This window comes from Phaenicophaeus curvirostris, chromosome 5, assembly GCF_032191515.1.
Source record: "Phaenicophaeus curvirostris isolate KB17595 chromosome 5, BPBGC_Pcur_1.0, whole genome shotgun sequence".
Taxonomy (NCBI): Eukaryota; Metazoa; Chordata; class Aves; order Cuculiformes; family Cuculidae; genus Phaenicophaeus; species Phaenicophaeus curvirostris.
In genome coordinates this window covers 374503-395377 of record NC_091396.1, presented here as the reverse complement: position 1 = coordinate 395377, position 20875 = coordinate 374503, and the positions used below count along the sequence as shown (strand labels likewise).

Sequence of the window (20875 nt, the reverse complement as noted above, 5' to 3'; positions counted from 1 at the left end):
AACCAGTGACATGAAGGGGGCTCAGGAAACACCCCCGCTGGCCAGAAGGTTGCAGTTTGGGGCTGAAAAACATCTCCACAGCCTCTCCTGAAGGTTTTTCTTTGAGGTCCTTCTTGCCAGACACACTAGAAGGCAACGCCTTTTAAATTCTTCTCCTGGAAAAGAAAAGAATCCAAGACCCTGGAGCTGAAAAGAGCAAATAAAGATTTAAGCCCCAGCGTGATTTAGGGCTGCTTGCCTGCAGGGCAGCCCTGGTGCTCTCAGAAGAGGAGCCGCCTGTCGTTGGCATTGCTGCCAGGTGGGAGCGGGCAGGCAGCCTCTCTCCAGCTGAAGCAGTTTCCCTCAGGAAACCTGCAGCGGTTTGTTACCACTTCTGGGCTGGAAATGACCTTCTCCGCATCCAGCCGGGATTAATGGCTCAAGGGAGTGTTCCTCGAGAGCTTCCATGCCAGTGCGGGTCAAACCGCTGCCTGATGTGCTGCCACAGGGATTAGGATGGGAACACACAGCCGGTCCCAGCAGGGCGATAACATCTTAAATCCTTCCAGCTGCTCACATTGTGTTCCTGCGGGTGCGATACCTCGACACACGTATGAACCAGAGCTCCACAGCACTGCACGTCCTGAGAAGATTTCATAGAATCGCAGAATGGTTTGGGTTGGAAAAGACCTTTAAGACTGAGTTCAACCATCAATCCAGCCCTGCTAAATCCCCCACCAGACCATGTCCCCAAGTACGATGTCTACTCTTCTTTTAAACTCCTCCAGGGATGGTGACCCAACCACTGCCCTGGGAAGCCTTTGTCAGCGCCTGAGAACCCTTTCAGTAAAGAAATTCCCCCTCAAATCTAACCTAAATATTCCCTGGCACATCTTGAGGCTGTTTCTCCTTGTCCTGTCACTGGCTATGAGGGAGAAGAGCCCAGCACCCACCTCTCCACAACCTCCTTTCAGGCAGTTGCAGACAGTGATGAGGTCTCCTCTCAGTCTCCTTTTCTCCAGGCTAAACAGCCCCAGGTCCCTCAGCTGCTCCTCGTAAGGCTTGTGCTCTAAACTCTTCACCATCCACATTGCCCTTCTCTGGACACACTCAAGCATCTCAATGTCTTTCTTGTGGTGAGGAGCCCAAAACTTTATCATCTCCCTCCTAGATTTTAGTTTTCCATGCTGTTGTCCCCCAGAAAGCGATAAACACAGATGTGGGGCGTTGCAGGAAGGTTTCCTGAGAGGGAAAGCGCTGAAAGAGGAACATCATCTGCTTGGTCGCCTGCCTTGCTGCACAAGGAGCTAAATCTCACCTGGGCAAAGCCAAATTCCTCCTAACCAGCAGAAGAAAAAGCACACAGGCTCATCTGAGTGCCACGAGAGATGCTGTGGGGGTCAGATCCCTCAGACAAAGCCGATCTGCAGGCACTGGCTGGGAAAGGGGATGAGTTTTCAGGACGATGCCCACATTCAGCCATCTGGCTTGGCCGGGGAGCAAAGTCCTCCCAGTCCTGCCTGAAGAAGGAGCGGCCGTGCAGGTGGAGCGATGGGGCTGTCCCACCTCCACCTCACCTCGCTTCTACTTGCCCCAGCGGTGCTCGTGTCACACACGTCTCCCATCTGCTGTCAGGACACGTGGAAAGCACCTTCGATCCCATCTTACAGGGCTTACGGGGTTGTCCAGAGCAGTGGTGGCTGCTCCATCCCTGCAGGTGTTGAAGACTAGGTTGGATGGGGCTTGGAGGCCCTGATCCAGTGGGAGGTGTCCCTGCTCATGGCATTCAATGATTATCGGCAGAGCCAATATTAAGGCAGGGAGGAAAAAGGCTGCGTTTAAGTGGAAAAAGCTGTGGAGCAAAGTCTCCTCACTTATCTGGAAGCTCGTGCTTTGCCTCTTTTCCTTGTCCTGGCTGTTCACAAACTGGCCTCTGGCCCCATCCCATCCACTCTCTGTGACCGTGCTGCTCCCACCCCCTGCCTCTCGCATCCCATCGCTCCCCTGGGGCTCAGCCTGCACCCCAGGAATGGGGCAGGTCAGGCACAGCTCGGCTTCGTTTTCTCTTCCGAGGTTTGATTTTCACCCCTCTCTGTAAGAAAGAGTTTGATGCTCTCTAGAGCTGCTGTAACCACCCTTCCCTGCTTTTGGCCCTTCTCTTGGGGGATGCTGGAGGAGGCAGCACCCAGAGGGCACAGCGGGTGGCAGGGCTCTGGAGCTCCTCAGGGTTCCTGCTGGGCGGCACTGCCGTGCCACTCCTTTGCGTGAGGGTGAAGGGCAGCTTCCTCGCCTCCTCCTCCTCGCTATCTGCCCATGCCAGGCAGAGGCAGCTCCCTCCCAGGGCAGGCGAGCGTCCCACACGGAAGTCGAGTTCTTGCTGGGTTCACATGAGACCTCAGGCGAAGGAGCTGGGGAAGGAAACCACACGCTGCGAGAAATCCCCGGAGCCTCAAGGCTTGTCCTGCCTGCGGCTTCGGTGTCACCACCACAGCCAGCTCTGCAGGGACCTGCCCGGAGGAGCAAAGGGAGACAGGGGGGAAGAGAGGGGCTCTCCACTTCACCATGCAGGTAGGAAACCAAAACTCCTCAGCTCTTCCTTTTCAGCACCTCTGAGCTACCTGCAGCTCGGAAAGATGGGACGCTGAGCTCTGCCACTCGTGTGCTTTCAGCCTTTAAAGCACTCAAGAAGTGCTGTCAAACTCCAATTCCCCTTCCCAGCGAGCAATCTCATTCCTAGCAGGAATGTGGGATGGGGAAAGCGGCGTGTGCTGCTGGCTCGACGGTTTCCTGCGGCCGTGGAGCGAGGCACAGGGTTGGGATCAGAGCTCAGAGGTGCCAGAGCAGAGATCAGAAAGGGATGGTTTGGTTCAGACCTTTCCCTTATGTAAGCCCAGGAAAAGGCAGAGGCGACAGCCCCAGGGGTGTCAGGAGTCCCCGGAATAAAAGGAAGAGTGGCAGCTGTGAAGTTTTGTCGCTCTAACTTCAAAAAGCCAGGCAAGCTCTCAGAGATCTGGACAGGTAGAAAATGTAGATGCACCGTTTACCTGTGCATTTAACTGCCACATTTCCTAGGAAAGTGTGGTAAGGCGCAGGTGCTCCCAGGGAAGCGTTTGTAAGAGGCATCCCCGAGATAAGAGCAATTGGTTCATCTTGGTGTGGGTGATGGGAACCACCCAAGCCCTCAGCAATCTATGTTTAGAAAGAAAAACAAGGCTGCCAGATCCTATCCATGTGTTTTGCCTGGTTTACTCGCCAAGGTGACTGCACCCCCAGCCCGAGGGTGGAATGGGGGACAGGGACCAGAGGGAAACCGGGCACACCTCAGGGCACACAAACCCTTTTCTGACATTGAAATCCCTGCGTCTCACTGTGCGAGTAGCTACTCCAACACCTTTGCCCAGCGGATCTCCAGCTCTGCTCCAACCACAAGGCAAGGGAGAGAGGAACAGGCGCCGTCCTCCCTGATAGCAGGGATTAGAGTCCAGGGTCTGCACAGCTGCTTCGGAGCGAGGTGGCTTTGCCTGCACGCGGGGCTGGTCCGTCTGCCTTGTGACAGTGCTGCTGGTCCCCCAGGACAGGAATTGTGGGAGCACCAGTGACCCCAAATCCCTACCCTCTGCAGCTGTGCAGCCGCGTCTCTGCACAGCAGCCCCAGCAGCCAAGGCGTGAAGCTGCCTTTGCCTTGTGCGGGTGCCAGCAGCCACTGTAATTAATTAAACCCATGGAAACGCCACTCTTCCCTCATAGAATCACAGAACAGTTTGGGTTGGAAGGGACCTCACAGCCCACCCAGTCCCACCCCTGCCATGGGCAGGGACACCTCCCACTGGATCAGGGGCTCCAAGCCCCATCCAACCTGGCCTTGAACCCCTCCAGGGATGGGGCAGCCACCCCTGCTCTGGGCAGCCTGGGCCAGGGCCACCCTCACAAAAAAAAATTCTGCCTAAGATCTCATCTCAATCTCCCCTCTTTCAGCTCCAAACCCTTCCCCTAATCCCATCCCTGCCCTCCCTGACCCAGATCCCCTCCCCAGCTTTCCTGGAGCACCTTTCCATACTGGAAGCTGCTCTAAGGTCTCCCCACAGCCCTCTCTCCTCCAGGCTGAACAACCCCAACTCTCTCAGCCTGGCCTCGTTCAGGAGATGCTCCAGCCCTCAGATCATCCCCGTGGCCTCCTCTGCACTCCCTCCAACAGCTCCGTGTCCTCCTGTGATCACAGGTTTGCACATTCCCCTGTGGAGCTGCAAGGGTATCCGTTACCGCTCCGGAGGTGGGCGCTAGGAATCGTCTGTGTTAATCTGCACATTAATCACAAATCCATCCCCGTTTTTCAGCCCTACGGAAAGGCGCTCGCAGCGCGGATGCGGAGCCTGCAGACTGGGTACCAGGCACTAAATTGTTGCTATGGGAACACAGGGAAGAGCCAGACCCTGCTGCCACGATGTCCTTATTGCCCAGAGCTGCACGCGGCGGCCTGAGCAGCATCCCTGCCGGTTCTGAGGCTTTAACTAGAAAATTAATAAGCAACAAGTCCTGCATGGGATTAAAATCAGTGTTTGCTATTTCGGGAACGTGGAGCAGCAGGGGCAGGATCTGTCTGGGTCAGGTCTGAGAGAGCAGTCGCCTTCCAGCTGGGAATGCTGATGGAGGAAGGCTGCTCTGCTGAAGCTCCTCAGGCTCCGCACCAACGCTGTTCCCGTGGGGAAGACCCTGAGGCTCGGGGGGGTTGGCCCCATCATGGATCTGGGGGTGAGGCTACTCCAGCCCCATGGTGGGATACATCCCATTTTTGAGTGTGCCCTGGTCACCCCAGCAGCCTTTTCCCCTGGGAATGGCTGTGGTGCTCGGGATGCTCAGGATGCTTTGCCTCCCAAGCAGGGGACGGTTCCTGCAGGGAGCGGGGCTGGAAACAGGAGCCGTGGCATGAGCAGGTCCGTTCCTGTCATCCTCAGCTCTGTAGGGGTCAACACCACAGGCACAGCCCCGGTGGGACTCCTACTCCATCCCTGTGCCCAGAGAGGGGCTCTCAGACAGGGACAGGGAGAGCTCCCACCTGGAGAGACCAACCCAAGCCAAAACCCACCCCAAAGGCTGCTCTGGGTGCTGGTGGAGCAGAGGGCAGCACCACAAACCCCCCTCAGCATCACAGCCTAAACCTGGTACCTTTTAGAGGTGGGAAGTGCTTGTCCTTACTGCAAAAATATCCTGGGGGAGAACATCCCTCTTCCCAAGCCGTCTCACTTTGGCATCCTGGTGGTCACCTCCTCTTGGCCCTTTTGCTTTGGGGGAAGCTGGGAACCTGGCTCCATGTGAAAGAGGATTTGGCAGAGCATTTTGTCCCTTTCCTCATCCCAGTCTCTCCCACTCCCGTGGCCTCATTCTTCCTTGGAAGCTCGTTGGCCTCACTTCATCTGGAAGGATCCAGATCTTGCATCAGGGCACAGTTGCACCACCTCCATCGCTCTGCTCCCAGGATTACAGCTGGATCAACTTGTCTGGCTGGCCGCCGTTCCAGGTCACGTCATCGTTGGTGGCAACGCTGAGGATATTTCCTTCCCCCTCATGCCTTGCCACCGTGCCCTTGGGAACAGAAGCACCGCTGTTTGTGGGGCTGCACCACGAGTCGCTTCGGAGAACTGCAAAAAAAACCCCCAAAATGCTGTTTGTAAGACAAGATCCATTCCCTGATGGATGCGTGACCCACAGAACACGCCGCTATTGAGCTCCTTGTGTGCGCTGGGATGTGGAGCCTGGATGTTGTTGCCGACTCATTGAAAGACCAGTTGGATCAATCCCCTTCTGCTCAAGAGGAGCTACGGCTGCAGAGCGAGGCTGAGGTCTCAGGGCACAGAGGACAGGAGCAAAGCAGTTTGGAGCTGCTGTGCTGGGGTTCTGGGTGCTCCCTGCGGCACAGGGGAGCCCCGGGCAGTGGCAGCCGCTGCCACAGGGACCCCTGATGTGCTCTGTGCACCCCAGAGCCACCCAGCTCGAGTGTCCGAGCACAGTCAGGCTCACAGAGTGCAAGCGAGCGTCGGTGTTCGCTCCCACGCAGCCTCTGCCTTGGGAGCAGGAGCACACAGGAGGGAACCGGGCAGGAGCCGAGCACCAGCAGCTCATCTTCCCTCTCTGAGGCACCTGAGGTGCTTTCCAAGAGCTCATTTTTACCCGCTTTGCTGCAGCCTTCAGGGTTGTTCAAGGCTCCCGTTGTCTGTGCCCTGCTCTCCCTTCACTGGGGTTTGGAACAGCCCTTCCCACCCTCGCCAAGAAGCCAACGGTGCCCAACCCGAGAGGAGTCCCTAAGGAGGGGAAAGGCTGATTAAAGACCGTAAAACCACTGTAGCGTGGGGAGTAGGATGTTGACACTTGTCCAGGACAAATGTCACGGCATCAGGCAGATAAAGAAGCAAAGTCTGGAGCAGAGGGAGGGTTTTTCCCTCCTGCCTGGCTCCCTTGAGACCCCAGGTGCCATAAACACTGGTCATTGTGTGAGTGCAAGAGGAGCTGCACAGCTCCCGGAGCAGCATTCCCTCCAGGATCCCTCGATGAAGCCGTATCGGCTCAGGAGGACCCCAAACTGGACACCAGGAGTGGAAGGGAGAGCGTTTCAGACAGCCCGCTGGTGCCCTCCACCCTGGGCATCCGCTTGTGGCTCCCGAGGGAGGAAAACTGGGCCAGTGGGTCTTGCTCCAACGTTGAAATGCGATGTTATCTGCATGGGCTCTGGCTTTTCTGAGGTGCCATGCTGACAATGCGCCCATGACCACCCCAACCCCTCGCTGACGGGAGATTTCTGTGTCCCGAGCAAAGCGCTGCTCACCCACACCCACCACTCGGAGCGGGGCAGCTCGATCCCGATGGCCCCAGCGGGCTCCGAGCGGGGCCATCGCGGTGCCAGCCACACTCTGCAGGGAGAGGTTTGCTCCGTGCCCAGACGTGGGATCTCGCGCGGAAGCCTTACCTGCTTTTCTCTTCCGCAGGATGAAATTCTGCTGACTCCCTGGAGGAATTTTCCTGAGGAAGACAGGCCCTCGTTTGCCCCCTGGGTAAGCTTTGCTCCCTCTGTGCTCCCAGCAAGTTCTGCTGCAAGAGGGGAATGGGGCAGTGGCAAGGCAGCAGCTGCCTCAGTTTCCCCGTTCCCGGGTCCCAAGGGCTCTCTACACAATCACAACGAAGAGGGAAAGGAGAGCTTTCAGCTTGCCCCTCTCATTCCATCCCTGGTGTTTTCTGTGAGCAGGATGAAGAGAAGTGGGATTTTGTCCTGGTTAGCAAAATCCATGACGTGGGCAGCGAGAAGGAGAAGAAGAGGAAGAAGTTCCTGGATGAGCTGAGCAAGAAGGGTTTCACCATCAAGGTGAGCAGCTGTTAGAGGAAAAGGCAGCGGGCACTCGGCTACCTTCTGGTACCCAGGATCCAGACCTGGTCTGGACTCCTGCATCCCAGCAGATGGGAAAGACCTGAACTACAGAGCTGATCACCATATCAGGGCTGGAAAACAAACCCCTTGCTGAACCAGGGGAGACACCAGCCCCGGGACTCACCCAGCCCCCAGCCCTTGCAGCTCTGCCCCTTTCCCTGCCCCTCTGGCTCTGCTGCTGTAGTTCTAACAGCCCTTCTCTTCCATCCACCAGAAAACTGAGGACAATGAGTTATTTTATGGAGTCCGTGCCCCAGAACACTACTTCCACAGGTACCAGTGGCTCCTGAAGAACCCCAACAGCAGGCTGCTAACGCACGACATCTATGGCAACGTCCCAACGACCACCAGGTGGGTGCTGAGCCAGGTACAAACCACCAGCATCCCTCACTCCACTTTCTCCACACCAGCGCCTGTTCTCCAGCTCAGCTCACGCTGGTGCCAGGCTTTTCATTGTCCCCAGGTGGTCACCTCCACCTACCTCGTGTAAAGCTGCCAGGTTCTCACTGTCAGCAGCCAGCTCCCCATTTCTTCCCTGGTTCCTTCTCTGGCTTTTGGCACACACCTTCTCCCTTCCCCCCCGTATCCCCAGAGCAGCCTTTAACCCCAGTTTCTCCTTGCTCAGGATACGGATTGTGAACTTCATCCTGGAGAAAACTGTGACGTCCGACTCCGGTAAGGGAGCGGGGCTGGCAGGGCGATGCTCAGCCTGGCTCTGGGTGCTCCTGCCCCGTGGTGGGCACGGGCAGCCCCAGCTGCTTCACCGCCCCCAGGGAGGGTGCAGGAGGGAGGAGAAAGCCAGGGTGCAGCTCAGACAACTCCTGCTGCATCCAGAGGCTGGGAGATTTGGGCAGCAGCGACCAGCAACAGCCCCCTACTCCCTTTTCGAAGCCCCTGCCCTCAGCTGCCCTCCACTGCTCTCCTGCGTCCCCAGCAGAGCTCACCCATCCCCGGGATGAGCCGTGCAGATGGGGTGCTGGCTCTCCAGCTCTAAGGACCTGCCTACCTGGCTCGATCCCAGCACCAGCCACAACACAGCCCGCAGCAGCCTGGCACAACCGCGAGGATTAGCGCTGATCCCTTTGGAACCGCTCGGCCTCTCCCAGGCAGGGTTGGGGTTTTTTTGCCCTTCTGAAAAGCTCCAGAAAAAAAGTTTAGGGTGATTCTGCCTGACAGGGAGCACACGGGGTGAAAGAAAATCTCCACTAACCCTCCTTGTTCTGCTCTGCTGCCAGAGGACCTGCGCCAACTGATGAAGAAGAAGGTCTTCAAGGCAGCATTTCCCCTGCACGAGGTGAGGCTGAGCACACAGCCCTGGGAGGAAAAGCCACACAAGGAGAATCATGGAATAGAATCATGGAGTGGGTTGGAAGGGACTTCAAAGCCCGTCCAGTCCCACCCCTGCCATGGGCAGGGACACCTCCCACTGGATCAGGGGCTCCAAGCCCCATCCAGCCTGGCCTTGAACCCCTCCAGGGATGGGGCAGCCACCCCTGCTCTGGGCAACCTGGGCCAGGGCCTCCTCACCCTCACAGCAAAACATTTCTGCCTAGGATCTCATCTCCATCTCCCCTTTCATCTTAAAACCATTCTCCCTCATCCTCTCCCTGCCCTCCCTGATCCAGAGCCCCTCCCCGGCTTTCCTGGAGCCCCTTCCAGTCCTGGAAGGGAGAAGGAGCAGGGCTGGGTTGGAGGAACCTTTGGGATGTGGGGTTACTCCAAGCCCTCTCTAGATGAAGGGGCTGCCAGCAGCAGCCTGGGACCTGGGCTGGGGATTAAATTGCCATAATATTCCTGCATCTGACCACCTTCTCTGCTCTCCAGCAAGAAGAGCTAGAGGGCATCCTAAAGGAGCAACGGGCTCACTGGAAAGATTTATTTTGCCACCAGCTGATTGAGAAGATGAGGTAACACAGGCAGAAGAGGCACGGCAGGTCCTTCTAACCGAGAGGTCCCACCTGAAACCGAGAGAGCTTTTCCTTTAAATCATGAGCTTGGACCTCACACACATTGGGCTTCTTCTGAAGCCTGCAAAGCCCTTCCCTGCAGGGCCACCCACTGCTCCTTCTGCAGTTTGAAGCAACATCTGCAGCCTGTTCTCTCTGCAGCCACATGCTGAGTTGAGATAGGAACGGAGCATCCGCACAGGACATCCAGCCGAGGCTGAGCCTGGGGCGTTACAGGCAGCGAGGGGCTCCCGCAACCACCATAAAACTCAGGGAAGAGCACAGCTCTTCTTTAAAGGGGAAGAAAATGAACACCATGGCCAGGGAAGGAGGACAGGAAGAACCTGGTGCTTCATGAAGCTGTCAGCGAGCTCTGTTAGGGAGAGGAAAGGTTAAAATGGGATGTGCTTTCCTTCCTTAAGGGGTTGTTATATGGTCCGGGTCCAGCCAAGGCACTAGGGACTGCCTAGGTGCACAGGGTCAGACAACTCATCATTCCTGAGGTCGATGCTCCAGGACCTTTCGCTCTTGTGGAAAGATTAAGGAGCTTGAATGTGAAATTAAGGGTTGGGCCAAGAGTGGTGGGGTCTGTGTTTGATTTAACCCAAGGCCAGGGAGGACCGCATCACCCTTGGCTGCTGGGAGAAGGTGAGGTCCCCTGGAACACGGGACGGGAGGCAGGTCCACCAGGCAGCCGTCACCAGCATTTCTTACCCACGGCTCCAGCCCTTTGCCCCCCACCAAACAGACTCTGCCACCGCAAGAACGAGACACAAAAGCACTGCAGGAGGGAGAAATCGCTCTGGTTTGAGAAACATCACACCCCACAGCCCCCTCATCTTCTGGCTTTCCAAAACTGTTCTGTAGGCACTGACTGGAACTCAGCCTCCGAATCGCTCCCACCCCTCCTACCTGGCATTTGGTCAGTGTGACACAGGCAGGTGTCTCCTTGCAGCTGGAGCCTCCGTGTGTCCTTCCCAGAGAGGCAGAGCAGCGCCTGTGGGACCCTTTGGCCGTGGCGAGGGTGGCTCTCCCTGTGGGATGTTAGCCAAGGGAGAAGGAAACACCGAGCCAGCTCAGTCCCGACAGCCTCGCGCTGCTCTCCATCCCACACTCAGCTCCCAGTGGAGCTCTGCTCCGAGTGCCTTGGCTGTGCAGCCCTGCAGTGGAGGCACATCCCTGCATCCCCACACAGAGCGCAAGGACAGCCGGCTTGATAATCCCTTGGGAAACGCTGCACACTCAGCTGGGGTGGTTCCCCCAGCTCCTCCATCCAGATCGACTCTCCCAATCCCAACAGAATCTCCAGACATGCAGGCAGCACTGCCCATCCTGGACCTTTTGGGGTGGAAGAGCATTTTCTACCAACCCCTAACAGCGTGGTCTCCTCCGCTAGCCCCAAAGCGCATCTCACCTGTCCTTCCAGGTGCTACTTCGGCGAGAAGGTGGCCCTGTACTTCGCCTGGCTGGGCTGGTACACCTACCTGCTGGGCTACGCCGCAGTGGTCGGGCTGGTGGTCTTCGTGGCTGGGATTACGATTTTCAACACCAGCCAGGTGAGGTAAGGCAGTTGGGAACGCCAGGTACACGTCCCGCTTGTGAGCCCTTGCCGCTTGTGTGGTGTTGAGCCACAGTTTTTCCTTTTTTCTCTGCTCCATCCTGCCCAGCAAGGAGATCTGTGAAGCCACCGACACCATCATGTGCCCGCTCTGCGACCAGAAGTGCTCGTTGTGGCGGCTCTCCGAAACCTGCACCTATGCCAAGGTGGGCAGCCCCCTCCCAGGACCCCAAGGCGAAGGACGGGGCAGCACTCCCAGCTTGTGCTACCCCAGCAAAGTGGCCACAGCGCGCAGGAAACCTCCCCTGCCCCCAGTAATAAGGAAAAGGGACAATCGGGTCACAGTCTCCATCACCAGCAAGGGAGAGTTAGAGAATCATGGAATCCTAGAATGGTTTGGGTTGGAAAGGACCTCAAAGCCCCTCCAGTCCCACCCCTGCCATGGGCAGGGACACCTCCCACTGGATCAGGGGCTCCAAGCCCCATCCAGCCTGGCCTTGAACCCCTCCAGGGATGGGGCAGCCACCCCTGCTCTGGGCAGCCTGGGCCAGGGCCTCCTTACCCTCACAGCAAAACATTTCTGCCCAAGATCTCATCTCCACCTCCCCTCTTTCAGCTCAAAACCATTCCCCCTTGTGCCCTCCCTGATCCAGAGCCCCTCCCCAGCTTTTCTGGAGCCCCTTTCCATACTGGAAGCTGCTCTAAGGTCTCCCCGCAGCCTTCTCTTGTCCAGACTCCACAACCCCAACTCTCCCAGCCCATCCCTGTACGGGAGGTTCTCCAGCCAGAAGATCACGCGGGACAGCGTCACACACTTCTCTCCACTACCAAGTCCCAGTGTCCATCCCCCTCCTGCAGCATCTTCCCCTGTCTCAGGGCAGAAATCAGGGTGCAAGAGAAGCACTTGGACACAGCAGCCTCCCCCCAGACCCCGAGGGGCCACGGCCCCTCACCCTGCAGCCCCATCACACTCTCCCTTGGTCTCCTCCAGGTCACTCACATGATCGACAACGAGGGGACTGTTTTGTTTGCCATGTTCATGGCCATTTGGGGTAGGTGTCAGCGTCTTGGGGCCAAACACACACAGCCTGGAAGAGGGATCAGCTTAGGGGGAGAGGAAGCAGAGAAAAAGGAGACACCAACACAACTTCATCGCTCAGGGGCTTTTTAGTCCCCATCTCCTCTTCTTCCAGGGCCACCAGCTCCCTTTCCAGACAAGGCAAGGGACAAAATCACCCCAGCAATGTCCTTCAGCTCCCCAAACACTCCTTGCCTGTCCTGCCCGAGAGCTTCTACTTGTTCACCCACCCAAACCTCCCACAGAGCACCCAGCACCTCCCTAGATGGGCTTTTCTGGCAGTTGCAGGCAGAGGGACCACCAGCTCCCTCACCGAGCTTCCCAGATGGCTGCAGGACCTCTCAGCTGCAGCAGGATAAGCAGGGGACACCACAGGGCTCCGAGCTGACGTGAACCCATCACCACATCTCCTCTGGCTTTCCCCAGCCCTGTCAGCCACAAACACCACTGAGTGCAGGCTGATTTGGATGGGAACATGACCCCCCATCTCTGTGGGACGGGGGGGACGGGGTGACTTCATCTCCAGAGCATCCCCAAGTGTCACAGCGCTCTGTCTCCTTCCCCCCTCAAGCCACTGTGTTCTTGGAGCTGTGGAAGAGGCGGAGAGCCACCGTGGTCACCGACTGGGACCTGTACAGGTGGGACGAGGAGGAGGTGAGGATCTTTCCTGCTTATTGCTTACCATTTCAAGGCAGCGGTTAGCTGGATCTACAGAAGACACGGGGCCCACCTTGGCCAGCCTGGCTCTCTGTAGACGTGAACATCTAATGAAGATGCTTAAACAAACTGCAAAGTCAACTCCAGACCATCCATGGAGAGACAGAGCCCTCTGGAGAGCTAAGGAGATGATACCTCCCTCTCCACCTGCCCAAGGGCTTGAACTCAATAAGGACTGGTCACGCTGTTGTGGGTTGGGTTCATCTCTCCTTCTCTGGTGCCGCTCATCCCATTAACACAATGAACCCTGGCCTTTCCCTTCCTTGCACAGCTCTGTTGGCCCCTTTCTTTCCCAATTTCTGCTCCATTTTTGTTTAATTTCAGGAGGAGCTGGCTCTGGAGCTCATGAATAATTTGCAGCACGAACCCAGCAAGTACCAGCACTCCTACTTCCGCACTGCCATCCTGCTCCTCTTGGTCCTGCTGATGGTACGTGGTGGGGTGACCATAGGAAGACCTGGTTTAAGGTTGCAAGAACAGCACCTCAGTGCATCCTATCGCTGGAACAAGGTTGTTAGGGCAGGTTTGCACCTACCACAGGGATCCAGGGGCCTCCCTACGGTGAAGGTAGATTCCAACCACCCTTTGGGGATCCGAGCTGAAGGCTCTGTCCTTGTGGTGGAAGGCAGTAACAGGGTAGGAAGACGCAAAGCCCTGTTCCCCTTGTTTCTCACCATGGACAGAGTCTAGATGAGCAATCCAGGTGGAGATACCCACCTTATGAACCTCTCACCCTCACCTGAAGAGAGCTGGCTTGCATTTGAGGCCACGTCCCGACGAGCTGTGATGAAGGGAGCCGTGGTTTGAAGGTCTGGTGGTCCTCAGGCTTCTCACCGCCCCGTGCCCTCCTCCGCAGATCGCTGTGCTGATCGGCATCACCCACACGCTGGTCATTTTCCGGGTGATAGCCATGGCTCTCTTCGCCCAGAGCAGCTTCGAGTTCCTCCGCGAGCAGGCCGACACGATGGCGGTGATGGCAGGGGCCGTGCTGCACTACCTCACCATCGTCATCATGACCAAGGTGCGGATGAGACGCGGAGCAGGGAACGGATCTTCTCCTTGCTTGGCCACCCTCCCCTCTCATTGCATACCTCTCTCCTGCAGGTCAACAAGCACGTGGCCCGATTTCTCTGCGAGCTGGGTAAGGGAGCAGCGTCTGCGTGGTCCACGAATGCTCCTGGTCCCTGCTCTTCCTCCACCACCACAAAGCATCCTCCGGGAAGGTCCCCACAGGAGGCCAGCAGCCCCTAAACCTACAAGCCCATCTGTGCCAGCTGGCCATCCCACAGCCACATGACTCATTGGAGGGGTGGTTGTCCCTGCAAGAAGCCTCCGCAGCTGCAGGAGAGCTCACAGCATGGTTTTCCTTTCTCCCTGAGCTTATGATTCTGAGGGATCTCCCAGCTTACCTGGGCTCAGCTCCATCAAAGGGCTCAGGTGAAGGGCAGGGAAGGCTCCGTGGTTACCGGAGACACCCTTCCAGCCCTCAAAGAGCGTCTGTAGCATCCCAGGGGGAGAAGGGCAAGGTCCTACCACCCTGTGACCGAGCCCCCGGGCCTTGCTCCCTTTCCCAGAGAAACCACGGACCTCCTCCCAGCGCGAGAACAACTTCACCATGAAGATGTTCACCTTCCAGTTCTTCACCAACTTCTCTTCACTCATCTACATCGCCTTCCTCCTGGGACGGTACGTGCTGACTGGGAGTTCTTAGGGGGAACAGAGGGGAGCTGGGTTTGGAACATACATCCCCAACGCTCCGTGGAGCCCAGGGACAGCCCAGTCCCTCCCTGCCAGGTACCAGGATCCCACTGGGACCTCAGCAGGACCGTGACTGGCTGTTCGTCCAAGGGGGTTAGCAGTGGGACTCAACCGATATTGCTGTGGTTGCTCCCTTGCTCAGGATCAACGGGCACCCAGGGAACTACGTGCGCATTGCTGGCAAGTGGAGGCTGGAGGAGGTGAGTGACTTGCCACGAAGCTCCCTGACCCCGTGCCACCGCTCCTACTCCTCCTTTCCTTATGGCCCAGCAAGGCTCTGGGAATCTTGGCTTCCTCCTGGAGCATCTGCCTTGGCCTCGCAGCCCCTGGGACCAGGCAGGGCACAGCTCCTCTCCTCTCACCCCTCTGCAGTGCCACCCCAGCGGCTGCATCACTGACCTCTTCATCCAGATGGCCATCATCATGCTGCTCAAGCAGACCATCAGCAACTTCTTTGAGTACTTTTGCCCGTAAGCTCTCCTGCAGCCCCCGGAGTGCTCGGGGACAATCCTGCGCGGTCAGGACAGCTTCCCAGCTCTGGAACAGAGCAGCCCTGGTCTCTGGGCCAAGCTCTCCTCCTTCTCCTTCCCTGGCTCTCCAAGGCCGTTTGTGGCAGCAGCTCAGTCCTGCTGTCCTCTGCACGCAGCTGTGCAAACCGCTGTCTCCCCTTGCAGCTGGATAAGGTACAAGTTCCGCACGCTCTGCAAGAAGCAGCGAGAAGAGGAGGAGGAGGAGGAGGAGGAGGAAGACCCCTGCAAAAGGCAGTGGCGGGACAACTATGACCTCAACGAGGTTGACACCTCCAGCTTGTTTGATGAGTTCTTGGAGATAGGTATGCAAGGCAGGGGGGTGAGCGAGGAGGGGTGCTGGGAGCAGAGCCACGTGGCTGGAGGGAGCCCGGTGCTGGGGAGCCTGTGCGGAGGCGAGGGAGAGCTCCGAGACCCAGCTCCGTGCCCAGCCCTGCTCCAGGAGCTCTGGCACGCAGAGATCATTCCTTAAATGAGAGAGAACGGGCAACAGTCCTGGCCTTGGGCACCTGCCTTCAACCTCCCTCTCCTCCCAGGAGTGTCGAGGCGATGGCTGTAAGCCCAGGGAGGTCCCTCTGCCTGGCTGGCTCAACCAGTGCCCCCTGAGATCCCCCTTCCACAGCCCTGGGAGAGGCAGGAGTCCCCTGGGGGGGATGTCCCCTCTGCAGTGGCCTCACCCCAGCGCCCGGCGTTTTCCCCCTCCGCAGTGATCCAGTACAGCTTCACCACCATCTTCGTCGCCGCCTTTCCCCTCGCCCCGCTGCTGGCGTTCATCAACAACCTCATCGAGATCCGCCTGGACACCTGGAAGATGATGCGGCTGTACCGGCGCGCGGTGCCCGCCAAGGCCAACGACATCGGTGAGATGGAGCCCGGGAAGGACCCTCCTTCCAGCGCCAACAGTGCCGGCGTTCACCCCTTCCCCAGCGCGAAGCCCTCGAGCATCCCTGTGCCAGCACTGGAATCGCTTCACCACGGAGGGAGGAGAGCACGGGGAGAGCTGGGGAAGGGGAAGGACTCTCAGACCCTGTAGAGGCTGCAGGGCAGCTCGGAGGTCTCCTTCCTTGATGTCTCCTGGCCACGTCGAACCTGTCCCTGGGCTGGATCTGCAGCCCCTGAGCCGCTCCTCTCCCACAGGAATCTGGCTGCAGGTCCTGGAGGCCGTCGGCATCCTGGCCGTCATCGGGAACGGACTGGTGATCGCCATCACGTCTGACTTCATTCCCATGCAGGTCTACAAGTACCTGTACAGCCCCTGCGTGATGGAAAACAGCACCGACGTGGAGTGAGTGATGCTGCTGCCGGCATCCCTGCGCACCTCGGTGCCACTGGTGCAAACACACGAGAGCCCCTGATCCAGTGGGAGGTGTCCCTGCCCATGGCATGAGGTGGAACTGGATGGGCTGTGAGGTCCCTTCCCACCCAAACCATTCCATGACTCTAGGATTCCCCACAGTAGGGTGGAGGGAAAGGGGAGCAAGGGAAGGGTTTCCACACAGCACCATCTTCAGCATCCCAGCTGGCCTCCCGCTCACATCATCCCCATGGTGGATAAACTGGTCCCCCTGAATGGAAGGATCCCCCTGAACATCCAGAGAAGAGCAACAAAGCTGGGGAAGGGGCTGGAGAAGAGGAGGAGCGGCTGAGAGAGCTGGGGGGGTTCAGCCTGGAGAAGAGGAGGCTGAGGGGAGACCTCATTGCTCTCTGCAACTCCCTGAGAGGAGGTTGTGGAGAGGAGGGAGCTGGGCTCTTCTCCCAAGGGACAGGGGACAGGACGAGAGGGAATGGCCTCAAGCTCCACCAGGGGAGGGTCAGACCAGATATCAGAAAGAAATTTGTCACTGAAAGGGTCCTTGGGCACTGGCAGAGGCTGCCCAGGGAGGTGGTGGAGTCACCATCCCTGGAGGTGTTTAAAAGATGGGTAGACGAGGTGCTCAGGGACATGGTTTAGTGGCAGAGAGGAACAATTGGACTCAATGATCCAAGAGGCCTTTTCCAACCTGGTGATTCTATGATTCTATGAAGGAGCACCATGAACGCAAGAGAGCTGTGGGACTGCCTGGGTGCCGGCCAGGCTCCCTCCTGCCCTTCCCCTTCACCTCCAAGCCATGGCTCACTGGCCAAGTTCAGTCACACTGGACAGGAACCCCAGAAATATTCATTTTCCCCAAGTTTTGTGAAAACAGGAAGGCAGGGAGAGCCCTGATGGGTGCTGGCTCCCCCGGAACGGGAGGCTCAGTCAGTGCTCAACCACAGTAAGTCACCTGAGAATCCACACACCAGGGAAACAGAACCAAATGCTACAGGCAGGCTGGATAGCAAGTGGAAGACTTTACATCCCCTAGAAAGAAACAGCAGCTGCAGCTTTGGTCGGGGCATCGCACAACCACCCAGCACCCCCTTGCCGATGCACCCAGACACCATCTCTTACCCCCGCAGCTGCCTGACCGGCTACATCAACTACAGCCTCTCCACCTTCCGCATCCAGGACTTCGAGCCAGACAGCAAGGTGCCCAGAACGCAGCTGGACAGGGATGAGATCAAGGAGTGCAGGTAACAGCAGCCCGTGGCCGCTGCTCGCTAACACCCCCAGCCCCTCACCGTGGCATCCAGCCGGGGATCAGGCACGAGGAGCAGGGTTTGGAGGCCACCGGGGCTCCTCTCCGACCGCCGTGGAGAGAGCAGAGCCAGGGCACGACGCCTGGCACGGGGGGAGCCCGGGCTGGCACCCACAGGGCTGTGCTGCAGGTACCGGGATTACCGGAACGCGGACGACTACAGCTACACCGTCCAGTTCTGGCACATCTTGGTGATCCGGCTCGCCTTCCTCATCGTCTTCGAGGTGAGCACACAGGGAGGGAGGAGGGTGCCGGGGCAGTCAGGGGGGCGGCAGCTGGGGAAGGGGCTGGGTCAGTGCCCCTCGCACCCCGAGATGCTCCTCACCTCCCATCGGGGCTCCTTCTGCTTCCCGCAGCACGTGGCGCTCTGCGTCAAGCTGATCGCAGCCTGGTACATCCCCGACGTCCCTCAGTCGGTGAAGAACAAATTCCGGATCAGAAAACACAACAACCTTCGTAAAGAGCTGAGGTGGGTGATGCCAGGGGCTGCTGTGCTCGGGGGCGGCTCCAGAGCCCCCTGATCAGCACTTGCCCATCAGGCACGAGCAGATGGGGCTGGGAGCCCCTGTCCTCCTCCATCACCCTCTCCAAGGCAGCTTCTCCCGTAGCTTCCAGCCCAGGCTCCACTGCCCAGGACCTACAGCAAAAAAATGGTCTTTTCAGGGAGAGCTGCGATACCAGCAAAGGAGGATTCATCCTCCCCAAGCCTGTACCTCGCTCCTGAGCCCAGGTGCTTGGCTTTTAAGCCCTCAAGGGCCGTGCAATGAGTCCCACCTGAGCGAAGGCAACCCCAGACTGCCTGGCTTTGGCTTTTCCTTCAGAGAAATAAAAGCTCCAAGTAAAAAGAAGGAGTGATTTTGCCCCAGTTTTCCATTTATATATTAAACATTTCAGCTCGTAACAGCACCAGTGTGGCTGAGAGCCATGGGCTGCCCTGGTGCTGCTGTCCTCATGGACCGAGCTTGCTTGGGAGGGGGCTCAGCCTGTGCCTGCTCACAGCCCCCCTGTCCCACAGCCCCCCTCTCCCAGCTGCACCCCACATTCCAGACCCATGGGGGCTGCCTGGTCCCCTTGATGGAAGGATTTTCCACAAACTGGGATTTCCCACAAACCGCAGGTCATTCCCTCTCCGTTTATTTCTGGCCAGAGGCCCTGCTCCCACTCTGAACGTCTCCCCACACCTCCTCGTTGCTCCCCGGTTCCACAACACCCTCTCCTTTCTCCCCCAGCATGATGGAGCACTCCACCACAGTGTAGCCACCGCTCAGACAGGAGAAGGAGAAACACGGACTCGAGCCCCTCTTCCCAGCCCGGCAGCGCCGTGGGCACAGGAGGAACCACAGCGGCACCGCTCACGGACATGGGCTGCGTGTCCGGCTCTGACTGACCTTGGATTTGAGCTGGGAAGCTGGTGGCTTTGCAGGAGCGGGATGCTCCCCACCTTGCAGGGATGGTGCTCCCAGCACACAAAGCAGCCCTGGCTCTGAGGACAAACCGGGGCGCAGCATCCAGCCACTGTCGGGTGAGCGAGCTGCTGGTCTGCAGGAGCCCACCCGGCTTCCTCGCTCCACGTGCAGCTCCTCATCCCAGGAAAAGCCACTTACCTGCTTCCAGATTCCTTCTCCAGCTCTTTCTATGTACTTGGGTCCCTTGTGACCTCTCTGCTTTTTGCACCACCGAGAAGCCCGAGTCCTTCGTCTCCGCAGCCAGCACCATCCTCCTCTGGGCACGGTGCGACGGCAGCTCCCTCCTGCTGTTTTCACAGACACTGGGAAGAGGTGGTTGTTATCCTGGTTGTGCTCCGGGCTCAGCCGAGCCTCCGCGTTTGCCCCGCGCGCAGCCGGCGTCTCCACCAGCACAAAGGCAAATAAACCTCATGCCAGTGTGGGCACAATGGCCAGAGCTTCAGCTGCTGGGGAGTCACTGAGCTCGCAGCAGCATTCCCACCTCTCTCCTTTGCCACCCACGTCGCCCCAAGAAACCCTTCTCTGCCTTAATGTGGATGATGACAATGAAAAAGGCCAGAGCTGAAGCATCCGTGCGCAGTCTGGAGAAGGGCTGGGGGCGCGTGCTGGCTCAGAGACCCTGGAAGTTGGCCCCTTGGCCACTCACAGTGGGAATGTCGCTCGTTAAACATGCTGGGTTAACAAAAACCCTGGGCTACACCGAAACCCTGAGAGACGGGGCTGGCAAGGGTGACCTCTAGCTCCACAACACGACCTGCCAGCCAAAGCCGAGCCCTGCCAGCCGCGTATTCCTCCCTCTCTTCCCTGCCAGCCCCGTTTCCCTGCACCCACAGGCGGAGGGGGGTTGTGTGCAGCGTGTCTCGCTGAGACACGGCTGCAAATGTACGAGGAAGCAGCTTTTCCCTTTGTTTCTCCTCGTTTCAGTTACTGAGCTGGGTAACTCAGGACAGGTGAGAGCAGCTCAGTTTCCAGCTTTCTTAAGTCCTTGTAAACTCCAAGGCAAATCCCCTGGAGCCTTTCGGCGCTGCAGATTTTTTCCTTTGCAAGAACTGGAAACTTTTAACCCATTTGTTAGCTTAAGCTCGAGCTCCTCCCTTTCATCCCCTCCTCTACAGAACAACGAGAGGCGCCCTTCGGCTTTGGGGGTGACTGCGGGGAAAACCTCAATGAAACGTGGAGTTACCAGGGTGCCACAGCACGAACACGAGCGTGTGCACGTGTAACAGCCACAGTAGCTCAGAAAGAGCTCCCGTGAGCTCAGAAAGAGCTCGAGAAGAAAATACGAGCATCACAGGTCAGGAATGAGCACTTCATCAGGGCTGATTTGTCTGGTTCTGTAATTAAAAGCCAGGTCAGCCCATGCCCTGCTGCGGCGAGAGCCGTTCTGCCCTACAGAAGCCTGCACGGTTCTTGATTCCTCTGTAACGAAGCCGGTTCTCGCTGTACAAAGTGCCGTGAGCGCTGCGTGTGCCGGGAGAGGCCACGGAGCTCTCAGCTCGCTTGAAGGGTCAGAAGAGCCCCAGGCTAAGAGCAAAAAGCCAGCGCCCGCTGTGCCTCCTCGGAGAGGAGCAGCGATGGTGATTAAAGCTCCGCAACCAGGTGGCACCTCATTCCGCAGCAATATTCTCGCTTCCAGGACCCTGGTTTCATATCAGTATCGATGGCCTCAGGACGCATCACCTGGCAGCGCTGAGCAGCTTAAGGTTAATTACTAACAAGCTGTTAAATGCATCAAGAATTGGCCATCAGCTCAAAACCGTTCTTCTTGTCCTCTCCCTGCACTCCCTGATCCAGAGCTGCTCCCCAGCTTTCCT

The 20875-nt window shown here is 58.0% G+C and overlaps 1 protein-coding gene across 2 annotated transcripts; it reads left to right on the top strand.

Moving 5' to 3' along the window:
- The first annotated feature begins 8021 nt into the window (after positions 1-8021).
- On the top strand, positions 8022-19489 carry ANO9 (anoctamin 9). 2 transcript variants are annotated; one of them, XM_069856962.1, is made up of 20 exons: positions 8022-8068; positions 8629-8687; positions 9218-9300; positions 10766-10900; positions 11007-11103; positions 11889-11949; positions 12547-12629; positions 13017-13121; positions 13549-13713; positions 13797-13833; positions 14267-14378; positions 14593-14650; positions 14823-14920; positions 15125-15282; positions 15685-15837; positions 16115-16262; positions 17417-17530; positions 17726-17819; positions 17952-18064; positions 18825-19489. In XM_069856962.1, exons 2-20 carry the CDS (start codon positions 8646-8648, stop codon positions 18850-18852), a joined length of 1884 nt encoding a protein of 627 aa, XP_069713063.1. In that variant the 5' UTR covers positions 8022-8068; positions 8629-8645; the 3' UTR covers positions 18853-19489. The 2 variants fall into 2 exon arrangements, with proteins under 2 accessions (XP_069713063.1, XP_069713064.1); XM_069856963.1 differs by lacking the exons at positions 17952-18064; positions 18825-19489 and having other exon boundaries at positions 16210-16262.
- The last annotated feature ends 1386 nt before the right edge of the window (positions 19490-20875 follow it).